General features: G+C 38.4%; 1 protein-coding gene across 3 annotated transcripts in view; it reads left to right on the top strand.

Moving 5' to 3' along the window:
• The window catches only part of LOC127435898 (furin-like), a 149,324-nt gene that overhangs the window by 78,542 nt on the left and 57,964 nt on the right, over positions 1-12,818 (top strand). For all 3 annotated transcript variants that reach the window (XM_051689689.1, XM_051689690.1, XM_051689691.1), the window contains exon 3: positions 5,091-5,189. In XM_051689689.1, the coding sequence (XP_051545649.1) occupies positions 5,091-5,189 (99 nt within the window). The remainder of the gene's footprint in view (positions 1-5,090; positions 5,190-12,818) is intronic.

Raw genomic sequence — 12,818 nt, 5'->3', positions numbered from 1 at the left:
GACTGTAGTTCATGCCTTCATGAGAGAAGTACACATTCTTATACCTTTGTCTATTTTTGCTTCAAATCAAAGTTTGAAATGTTGTAATTAACTTTGGAGCTGGTTGGTTTGGTTCATGGCTTAGAACTCTTTTATGAAGGACTTTCTGAAATCCCTGGACAGAATGAATGGGAAAAATACTTCCGGAACCAAGAAGGCTGAAAAAGTGGGCAGGCACTATTGCGCTCTATTTTAACAGAGGTGCTTTACATACATACGTCTTAAAGGTACAGAAGTAGAAATAGTACGGCCTGTCTAAAACAGTCTGTGTAATTCTAAGTGTTAGGGAGAAAGTGGAAAATGGTCATGTTAAAGGGATAGTTCACACAAAAATGAAAATTATCTTATCATTTACTCACCCTTATGCCATCCCAGATGTGTATGACTTCCTTTCTTCTGCAGAAAACAAATGAAGGTTTTTAGAAGAATTTCTCAGTTCTTTTGGTCCATATAATGCAAGTGAATGGGTGCCAACATTTTAAAGCTCAAAAATGTCAGCATAAAAGTAATCCATAAGACTCCAGTGGTTAAATCCATATCTTCAGAAGCAGTATGATAGGTGTGGATGAGATACAGATCACTTTCACATTCTTCTACTTGTGTTTTTGGTGATTCATATTCTCTGCATATCGCCTCCTGCTGGGCTGGGAGAAGAACTTCTAGTGAAAAATTACTTAAATATTGATTTGTTTCTCATCCACACCTCTCATATCACTTCTGAAGATATGGATTTAACCACAGGAGTCATATGGATTACTTTATGGTGCCTGCATTTGCCATTTGGTGCATACAAATTTTGGCACCAATTCACTTGCATTGTACTGACCTACAGAGCTGAAATTTTTCTAAAAATCTTAATTTGTGTTCTGCAGAAGAAAGGAAGTCATACACATCTGGGATAGCATGAGGGTGAGTAAATGATGAGAGAATTTAAATTTTTGGGTGAACTACCCCTTTAAGACCTCTGCATACCAAACGCAAATTTTCTGCACGATTTCTCGCCTCGTCAACTTTTTGAATCGAAACAATGGATTCCTAAAGAGCCATTCTCATCTGGAGCGAACATTCATGGCGAATTACACGAAGGTTCTTTTTTAACGGTGAGTGTGTAGATTTTTTTTTGCTTCGCCCGGCGAAGAAATGCCCTGACCAATAATGTATAAGCTTTAGATCACGTGTCAGAAGCCATTGCAGTTACCAGAATCAGAGCAACTGGTGGTACTAAAGCACAGAAAGCTGTTCACAACCGACATTAAATGCTGAAGTAACTCGAGTTAGAAATCCTGAACCAGCAGTGAGGATGTCTAGTTCGTGTGCATCAAATGCCTTAAAAACTTTTTTTTCTCATATGGGTTCTCTTAACATGTAAATGATATTGCTGCATCACTGCCTTGCATTCCCTTTAAAAAAATATGTGATCTTCATAATTTATTTCATATTGCTGCATTGTTTGGCCTTTGCATTTAATCATGTGTGAGTTCTCTTATATCTCTAATATAATATATATCGCTGCATCTTTGCATTTGAATCACCTTTTTTAATAAACAACTTTACGGATGTTAAGTGTTTTTCTTTGCCAAATATGTATAATAATAATACTCTTGCTGTGACTTGCAGTGCACTCTGTGTGCCTTTGAATACCAAAACCAAAATTGTTATTGCTGTGCTATTTTTAGTATTTGTTAAAAATACTCGTCTGTCGATAGCAGAATTAAAATATCTAATATTGGGTCAGACTGAAGATGCGTTTGTTGTGTGAGATCTCTGTTTTATTTTTTGCACTCTTGGAGTGTTTAAATTTCATCATGTTTAATTAGTAATATGCAGGTTTGAGCATATATAACACAAGTAGATGTACATGGCAATAAGATACAGTCAAACATTTATTTTAAACATTTAACAGTCATTATGAGTGCGCATTATGCAGTGATTTAAAAAATATGCACTTAACACAAGTATATATACAGTATGCGTGACAGTGGCATATATAACTAATATTGTTGCAAATGATAACATGTTTTAACCGTTACACAATTTTTTTGTGGAATGACTGTGTATTCATGATAATACTGTCATGTTGCAGCTGTTAGAGAGATGCGTTTTTTTTTTCCGATCTGCTCGCTAGTGAATCGTTTGCTTTTCTTTTTTGTTTTGCACACTTGTCAAGTGGTTATTTCTTCTCACCCATTGATGGGTGGAGGGTGGACCAGCTCGAAGGTGCTTTGCACTACCGTACAGTGGTAAAATTGCTTGTCGATTAGCTCCACCTATTGTAAAAGCGTGAATATGCTAACGGAAACATTTGCTTAGCATTCTATGGGAAAGGGCCATTTCTCTGTAATTCAATCTCATATTCATGACGCCTTTGGTGTGCAAAGGCCTTAAAGCTAGATTTTGTTATATTACATGCATGAAACCTTGACTTATATTTATGTTTTTCAGGTTTTATGCTCTTTTTAAGAAGACCGTAATTAGGGATGGCAGCACAGCACTTTGCTAGCCTCACTTCTTGAAAATCTGTGTGTGTGTGTGTGTGTGTGTGTGTGTGTGTGTGTGTGTGTGTGTGTGTGTGTATGCGCTCACGCGCTCATGTGTGTTTGTGTGTGTGAGAACATTACTTTTAGCAGACTGCCCAATTAAAGTGTCCACACCATCATTAGACTTATAAAGTCAAAGTCTCTCTTTGTGTGTCACGTCTGGTAGAATTGGCACAGAGAGCTGTGAGTGAGTCTCTCAGATCTCTGGCATGTGAGTTTACAAATTCGGCCAAAAGAGAATAATGATGTTTGCTTTCACTTCTTCTGATGATCAACGTTTTTTTTTTTTGTTCTGTCTCTCTCTTTCTCCCTGTCTCTCTTCTCATCTTTACCATCCCTGTCCCTCTCTTTCACGCACTCATATGCAAGCGAACACTTTCTCTCACACACGCACTTGTACACACAGTTTTATTTTTAAACCTGAGTTTAGGTGAAAGCGACAGTATGTGCATGATTTAAATTGTATTGTATTGTTTACAATTTATTATGACAAAACTCGTATGAATGTGTATCATTCACTACACATTGCCATTGTCAGATGTTAATTCAGCAAAAACTCTGATGGATTAAATTAGTAATCTGTTAGACTAATTTAAATCATTCAAATCACTGATGCATTAAAAAAAACTGATTCATAAGAGTCATTTCTTTGTGAATCAGACTATAAAGGTTGCACTTGATGTTTGTTTCTGTGTGGAGCCAGCAAAGACGACGCAATAGAAAAGACGTGTTGTCTTTTTATTGTCTATTTATTCCTTATGAAGTATTTTTTTTTATCTCACATTCAGTTCAGACTACAAACTCACAACTCAGATAAAATATATTGTCTTATATGAAGCTATAAAATAAATGTGTATAGAATAGGTCAGATCATTTGGTCTTGGAAGAATCTAATGAAAGATATTTGCATTCATATTGAAATCTCAGACTCTTGATTGAAGAATTAAGTATCTTGGCAAATCAGATCCCAGTTTGTGACATTGTTGATCTCTCTTCTAAAACTCCTAAAGAGACACATGTAAAATTACTTGCTAAAGAGGAAACATCTGAGAGTTTTCTTTGAGAGTTCAAAACATGCCTTTACACAATTTACCAACGAGAGTCATGCCGATCTTGGAAAGACTTTCTGTCCTTGTGTATTCCCCGGGGACCCCTCTGTAGTTTCACAGAGACAAGTAGACGGCGGCATCAGAGGTCATGTTATTGATCATGAGGAGACAGTTAAAGGACATACAGTGGGAGAGAGTCAGATAGGAAAAAGAGAAAGTCCATCTGTAGTGAAGTGTCAGGGGAGAAGAAGTCCAGCAGGGAAGCTTTGTGATAAATGAACGTCATTTTAGAAGAAGGGGGTGCTTGAGTGTATAGAGCAGAATCTGTATGGTAATGCACTTCTTCATTGACGTCACCTGCTTGAGACAGTTTTGAAAGAAGTGTGTGGGTATTTGTGTGACTAGAAGTTTCTTCCTGTGTTCTACTGGGAATAAGACAAGGTAAGTAATGATAGAGCCATGATTCTTTTCAAGTTCACACACACACAAGCTAAAAGTACAGTGTTACGAACTGCCCAGCAGTGCGCCATATCTACCCACACATCAGTGTATGGAGTGTGGCGGTCCAGACGCAATGAAATGTTTTATATTTATGTGCTGGTTTATAGAGCGGAAACACAAAATCACAGCTCTCCTCGATGAAATTAATTGAAAAAAGAAGCTCAGATCTCTCCCTTTTTATCTCCATTCCCTTTTCATTCTTAAAGGGATAGTTTGCCCAGAAAATAAAATGCTGTCATCATTTACTCGCCCTCATGTCATTCCAAACTCGTATTACTTTCTTTCTTCCATTGAATACAAAAGAAGATGTTTGACTGAATGTTCGCCTCAGTCACCATTCACTTTCATTGCATCATTTTTCCATACAATGAAAGTGAATGGTGACTAAGGCTGTCATTCGTCCTCTGTCCTTTTGTGTTTCCTTAAAAAATGAAAGTCATACAGGTTTGGAACAACATGAGGGGGAGTAAATGATGGCAGAGTTTTTATTTTTGAGTGAGCTGTCCCTTGAAAAGCAAAATCAAAGTTCCTTAAATCCCACAGAAATTTTTCACACATGTCCGCATGTATGTGTGTGTTATTAAGGAAAGCCGCCTTTGATCATTTTCAAAGAATTTCTCTCTCTCTCTCTCTGCAGGAATATCTCTTCAGGGGGTATATGTGTGTGTTTTTGTTTTTTGTGACACTGAATCTTTTGTGGATTTTGTATTAGAATTATAAGAGAAAATGTATGCTGCTGTGCCTTTGCAGCACTTTGCAGCGTCTTTGTGTGTGTTTCGGAGAGAGAGGTGGCCGGGTCTTGTGTGCAGGTGCTGGAGTTAATGAGTGTGTTTCCCTCTGGATTGTTAGAACATATGACCTTGTGCCGCGGGTAGGAAAGGGCTCCTTTGGAATAGCACTCTAATATATCACCTTTCTTTGTGTGTGTGTGTGTGTGTGTGTTTGTGTGTGTTTGTGTCCACAGGTCTTTGGAGACTACTATCATTTCCAGCACAGGGGTGTGGTGAAGAGATCTTTGTCCAGTCATCGTGCGGTGCATGTTCAACTGCACGCCGAGCCACAGGTAAAGACAAACCGGTAACACTTTATTTTATGGATCAGAAATTAGATGGTAATTCATGACTAATAATTACCCTTGTAAGTGACTAGTTATGGACTGGTTTGGCATTATAAAATATTTATTAAGCCTTTATTGGCTGATTTCTTATTTTTGCTTTATAGCCCCTTTACATTTGCTTCTGTCATAACAATGAATTTATTAGCTAAAAACAAAACATATCAATAGCTAGTATGATGCAAATTACATGCTTTATCGGTTCTCAGTACTCTGTGAATGTGCGGCTTGTAACTATAAAATACATGTAGAATGCATATGGTATTTCAACAAAGCAGGGAAGGAAAGAGTTAGGTTTAGGGGTAGGGGTTGGTGTAGGGTGTCTACAATAAACACCCTGAAGTGATGCCCCTATACTGTATGGTAGTATTTAATTAGGGGTGCAAATAGCATCTAACACTATTTGCACTTTGTGCAAAGAAGATACTTTTTATGTTCTGCACATTCACACAGTGTAATGAGAACCTATAAAGGATGTATTTTGCACCTTACTAGCTATTGATATCTTTTGTATTTACCTAATAAGTTCATTGTTAGGAAGAAAACAAATGTAAAGAGGCTATTAGGAAAGGGTAAGAAATCAGCGAACAAATAATATATACCCTATAATTCTAAAAACAGTCTGTAACTAGTCCCTTACAAGTCCAATTATTTGTCATTAATTACGGTCTAATTTCTGATCCATAAAATAAAATGTTACCTACAAACCATATGCAAAGTTACACATACAAAAACAAACACCCTAACCTAATTCTAACCCTTACACATACTAACCCTAACCCTCACAAACACAACTCACAAAAACACAGAGCAGAACAGGAGGAGAGGAGGTAAGACGAGAGGGGTGGAGACGAGATGAAGAGTAAACAAGATAATAGAGAAAGGGAGGAGAAAAGATAAGGAGATGAGACAATTATAGAACATAGGAGAAAAGAAGAGAGAAGATGATATGAAAGTGGAGATGAGACCAGAGGCTGAGGAGACAAGGGGATGAAAAGAGTGGAGAGGAGAAACAATGAGAGGAAATGAGGAGATGAGACCAGAGGAGAGGAGAGATGAGATGAGATGAGAAGAAACGAGACAAGAGGAGAGGAGATGAGAGGACATGGGAAGAGAGGAGAGAGAGAGAATGAGAAGAAAAGAGTGGAGAAAAGATGAGAGGAGAACACTGCGAAAAATCATTTTCTTACAAGTATCTTTGTCCTTAAAACAAGAAAAGAGTATTTTTACTTTCAAGAAAAAAATTCTTGTTTTTAGTAAAATCTAACAAAATTTGTAGGGGTTTATGCTTAAAACAAGAAAAAGCTGGGGCCTGGGTAGCTCAGCGAGTATTGACGCTGACTGCCACCCCTGGAGTCGCAAGTTCGAATTCAGGGCGTGCTGAGTGACTCCAGCCAGGTCTCCTAAGCTACCAAATTGGCCCGGTTGCTAGGAAGGGTAGAGTCACATGGGGTAACCTCCTTATGGTCGCTATGATGTGTGGTTCTCGCTCTCAGTGGGGCCCGTGGTGAGTTGTGCGTGGATGCCACGGAGAATAGCGTGAATCCTCCACATGCGCTACATCTCCACGGTAACGCGCTCAACAAGCCACATGATAAGATGCGCAGATTGACGCTCGCAGATGCGGAGGCAACTGAGATTCGTCCTCCGCCACCTGGATTGAGGCCTTAGGGCACTTAGAGTCACTACGCCACCATGAGGACTTAGGGCACATTGGGAATTGGGCATTCCATGTTGGGGAGAAAAGTGGAGAAAAAAACAACAACAAAAAAAAGAAGAAAAAGCTATTTGCCAAATGGTTAGAATAATAAACTTACTTGCCCTTTGAATCTGTTTTTTTTTTTTTTTTGTTGGTTTTTTTTCTTACCGGCAAATTATTATATATATATATATATATATATATATATATATATATATATATATATATATATATGTAAGCATAAATGTTACAACATTTTGTTCGAGTTCTCTGAATACAAGATACAGTATCTTACAATGTCATTTTGCTTTCCAATTAAATTTATCTTGGTTTAAGAATGTTTCGATATTTTTACTGGAAAATAAGACAAAATTACTCAGTAAGAAAATTATTTTTTGCAGTGAAGAGGAGAAGAAATAATAGAGGTGTAGAGAAAAATAAAGGATTCGAGAGGAGAGTAGATGAGACAAGAGGTAATGAGAAGGAAGGAGGCAAGAGGGGAAGAGATATGAGAGGAGAGCATGAGGAGAAGAGATGAAATAAGAGACAAGGGGAAGGGAGGAAACGAGACAAGAGGAGATGAGGAGAGAAAGGAGGAGACGAGAAGATAGGGGATGAGAGGAGATGAAACTAGAGAGAGACTAGACAAGGAGATGAAAAGAGTGAAGACAAGAAAAGGCGAGAGGGGAGGAGAATAGACGAGAAAAGATGAGGAGAGAATGGAGGAGATAAGAAAAGATGTGAGGAGATGAGAAGAGATGAGAAAATATGAGAGGGGAGGAGAATAGAGGAGATAAATAGAGAATGAAGTAGATGAGATTAAAGGGAGACGAGACAAGGAGATCAAAAGAGAGGAGAGAAGAAAAGATGAGAGGAGAGGGGAGGAGAATAGATGAGGAGAGAGTGGATGAGACAAGAAAAGATGAGGTGATGAGAGGGGAGGAGATGAGACGAGGAAATGAGAAGAAAGGAGCCAAGATGAGAGGAGGCAGGAGGTGAAGAGATATGAGAGGAGAACATGAGGAGAAGAGATGAAATAAGAGACAAGAGGGGAAGGGAGGAAACAATACAAAAGGAGATGAGGAGAGAATGGAGGAAACAAGAAGAGAGGTGATGAGAGGAAACAAGAGGGGAAGAGATGAAGCTAGAGGGAGATGAGAAAAGCAGATTAAAAGAGAGAAAATAAGAAAAGATGAGAGGAAATGAGAGGAGCCAAGAGGAAATGGGAAGAGAGGAGACAAGAGGAGGAGGCAAGAGGGGGTGAGATATGAAAGGTGAACATGAGGATAAGAGATTAAATAAACGACAAGGGGAAGGGAGGAAACGAGACGAGGAGATGAGGAGAGAAAGGAGACAAGAAGATAGGGGATGAGAGGAGATGAAACTAGAGGGAGACTAGACAAGGAGATGAAAAGAGTGAAGACAAGAAAAGACGAGAGGAGAGGAGAATAGATGAGAAAAGATGAGAATGGAGGAGACAAGAAAAGATGAGGAGAGGAGACAAGGAGATTAAAAGAGAGGAGAAGAGAATACAAGAGAGGAGATGAGAGGGAAGGATACAAGAAGAGATGAGACAAGAGGAGAGATCGGTGGAAACAAGAGAGGAGGAGATGAGACGAGAGGACACAAGAGGGGAGGATAGTAAAAGAAAGGACACGAGGAGATGAGAGGTCCCAGATGCATGACTGAATGTGCTATTGGTATGTATGTGTGTGCTGAGGTGTTTTTTAGGTGTGTATTTGTGTGTGGTGTTACTGAAGTGTAGGATCCTGGCTCTGCCGATAAGTTATCTGAGAGCAGCACAGGCTTCCCGAGTGACTGCATATTTGTGCCATTGACTGCAGGCTTCTGTAGATCTCCCACTGACAAGTCTCTTATCTTCACTCTCTGAAGCTTTAGCTGCTAGTTAAAACTCACTGCACTCTCCGGAGATCCAATTACACGACTAATACTGATGCCCTCCCAGACCCCACCTGCCCACTAGGCACCAGTGAAAGAGACCAGATGACTCCGAACACAGATCCATGACAGCAGAAAACGAAAGAGAGTGATACCAGCTGGATTATTTATCCCTTGTGTGCTAGCCTCTATTTATGCAAGGCTAACAGCATCAGCGTTCCGCACTGAGCCCGTTTCTGTTGCATCGGGTCAGGTGTTTTAGTTGCCAAAGTTCATCCTTGGCACAAACATTAAACATACTACACACACATAACACACAAACACAGCCTGCTCTGCATTCCGAGGTCAGCTTGGTTTATGCTACTGAGACAGATTTCTGAAGGCGGCCGCTTGTAAGCACATTCCCTCCAGCGAGATTCCCTAACAGAATATATGCTAAATTTAATGCAGGTATGCTGGCATCTCTTTCCACCCATTGCTCACTTACCAGAATTTAATTCACCCACAAAGTCAAACTGAAGTTTGGAGAAGTATTCTGTAGGGATGTACCGATAAAAAACTTTTTAGAACGAGTACGAATAACGATACTTTTTTTTTGGTACTCGCCGATACCGAATCTGATACTTTTTTTTTTCTGAACTCAATATCAGCAGTTTATTTCAGTTTTAGCATTAAAATTGTGTTTAAATAAATTAATTAATTAAAACTTTAATCAAATGAAAGTATAACAAATCATTTTCAACATGAAATTGTATTATTTTTATCAAATGAAGTGATTTTAAACAGAACCTCACAGCACAATCCTAAATACAACATAGGAGTTATATTTTGTCAAATAAAGTGCTGCATAATAGAGCATCACAGATATGAGATATTGCTTAAATATAATACAGTTACTATTGATTTATTATTAGTAGTAGTAGTAGTAGTTGTTGTTGTAGTATATAGTGTATAGTGAATATAACATAACTATACAGTAGTGATTTATTTCTGTCATACTTTTTTATTTAAATTGAGCTTTTATTTTGGCGGAGCTTTTATTTTGAAGTGTTTCTGTGTTGTTAGACTAAGGAGCTCTGTCGTAATCACGGCAGATTCACAATCTGAAATAGCAGGCAGCTACATGAATTACAGTGATTATTAAACCGCAAAAGGCTAATATTTAAATAAATATGTAGTCTGAATATGACTCGTGCTAAAAAGTGAATTAATGCTCTGCCTGCTGTTATATGCTACAAACAGAGTATGCACTGCTCATAATAGTGTTTTCCTTGTATGGGCAGTTTGTGTCTCTATGCCTGCACAACACCGGCTCCACACATTCACAAGCACTCATATTTAAAACACTGTACGTGCAAACTATCTATTTATCTTATTAAATCGCAGCTTTTGCTGTTAAATAATCTCACTAGGACATGACGTGATTTTAATCTGTGTGCTGAATGTTTACGTAATGACATTCGTATGTCAGATGGCATCGGTTTTTGGTATCGGAGCATTTTTTACGAGTACAAGTACATGAGCGCGGTATCGGACCTGATTCCGATACCAGAATTGGTATCGGTGCATCCCAGTTTTCTGTCGAACAAAGGGCACAAACACTGGGGACAAGTGACGTACCAAAGTTTAATAGTTAGGCTTAGAGATTTGTTTAGATCCCTAACCCTGGGTGTGGGCAATAATAATAGTGATGCTTGCCATGTAGGTTTTATGGCAAGAGGTTTTATTCACTTTTTATTTTGAAGCCAGTCACATTTTGTAACTATTTTTCCTGCCAGTGTGACTAAAATTTGTAAGAGGTCACACTGGTGTGACTACAAATTTTGCCAACTCTCTCTCTGATGCACTGTCTTTTCTGTTATGAGAAATATCAAACTGCAAACACTCCAAAAGCAGAACGAAACACGCTATGCGCTACCCGGATCAATTGTCAGCAATGGACAGAGCAGCGCGAGTGCAGAGCAGGTGCGTTTACTTGCGGATTGGTCTCGAGCTCTCAACCCTGCAGTGGTTTATCATAAATATTGCTACGAGAAATGCAGGGTGGGTCATGGAATTCAGCACTGAATTATTTGTTGAAAACCTCTATGAAAACCCTAAATGTGTGTGTGATTTAGCTAGTTTAAAATCATATTAAAAGGCCCCACCATTCTAAACTGCTTTGGCGAGGAAAACAGGAAAAAACACTTATTCCCACTGTCAGAATATTAAATTTTTACCAATATAAATTAGGTATTCACATTTTACAGATTACTGTTTTTAATATGAGTAAATTTACATCTGCATCCCAACTCAATCAATGCTTTACTTGATTGGGCATTTCAATCGGACAAAATATGCAATATTATTGGTAAACCTACTTACTGTATGTGTACAATATTGTAATAGTATCACTGTTATTATTAGTTTATGTCCTTATATTTTTTATTTTATTGCCCCAACCTCTACACCACCCCCACCCCAAAACACACACACAAACACACATCCACACACATCAGTGCTACTAAATCATGTGCTGTTGCCACCATCTGTAGAGCTTGGTGGCACCAGTGCTACCCCTCTCACATGTTAGTCTGGAGCCCTGATTGAAGCATATAACTTTTTTCTGGTCATAATTTTTTCCTTCTGTGTTTAACAGCACACACTCACAGAAACAAACACAAATACTCACAGCATTTACTAACACAGATCAGCACCAACCTCCCATCCATTAACCAAGACATGGTTCATTTTCTTCCTCCTGACTCCAAAATGAAATATTACAACCTCCAAGCATGTTATTGTGTTAACATAGCTTTTGCACTCCACTCCGGTCTTAAAGTGTCACTTCGAAGAAATAGGATTCCTCTAACCAAATATCTGAGGGACGCTTGCTGAAAACTCTGGGAAATTTATAGAATTGGCCTGTTTCTTTGAAGAAAATAAGAGAGTTTAAGTTAGAGGAAGAGAAACAGGATTGAGAAAAGGAGAGAGGAACTGTTTATTCGGTTGGCTCTAAAATGAATCCAGTAAAGGAGATTCCCGTGGAATTTTCCAGGCCCTGGTTAGATTTCATCTTTTGCTCTCCATACCTCTAGGTTAGTGCAAATGCTAATGTCTATGTTGCTGTTTTGTTTCTGATGCTTTTCGTTCATGTCCATCTCATGTCAAACAAAAAATGCGTACACAGTATGGCTGTCACATAAGTCAAATCATTTTGATTATTGATTGAATTGTCTTTTGTCATGCCTATCATACATGACCTACACAAAGCCCCCGTCTCACTGCGAGGACGGCAGATTCCCCCTTTCTTTTGGACACTATTTATTTTTCCCGTAGACATTTTAATTCTCCTTTTTGAACAATGTTGTTATTATTATTTAAAATAAACGCCTCTCTGAGGCCTGACGCCACACCCAATGTGTCTGTCTCTTGCTTTGGAGAAGTTTGGGGAAGTGGCTGTCTCTTGCTTTGGAGAAGTGTCTGTCTCTTGCTTTGGAGAAGTTTGGAGAAGTGTCTGTCTCTTGCTTTGGAAAGCGTTATGATACATACTGTATGTGTTGTTATGGAGAATTTTGCATTTACAATGCACATTAAAGTGAACAGCACTGTGGACGAACCACACTCAGCGCACTTCCTGATATAGTCTGAATTCATTTTTTTTTTGTATTTGTTTACAATTCCCTTATATGAAAAGCAATATGTGATTTGAATATAACATGCATAATTATCACGGTTTTCTCAAATAATTGTGAATAAGTCAAATAATCACAATCAGACAATTATGTAATTGCAATAAATCGTGTACACAAATATATACACACCAACTCAATTAAACATGCAAAAACACTCAAATACAGAGCTTAATGATCCATTGTATAACAGCAGATTGAACTGAATAGTGCGGATAAGTGTGAAATGTGGATATTTTTAGAGTAAGGATATCCATGTGGAGAGGCTATGCACAGTGAAAGATAAAGACAGAGATTAGTGTAATTTAC

This window comes from Myxocyprinus asiaticus, chromosome 46 (genome assembly GCF_019703515.2).
Source record: "Myxocyprinus asiaticus isolate MX2 ecotype Aquarium Trade chromosome 46, UBuf_Myxa_2, whole genome shotgun sequence".
Lineage (NCBI taxonomy): Eukaryota > Metazoa > Chordata > Actinopteri > Cypriniformes > Catostomidae > Myxocyprinus > Myxocyprinus asiaticus.
The sequence above is the reverse complement of the archived record's forward strand: the minus strand, read 5'-3'. Positions and strand labels throughout refer to the sequence as shown.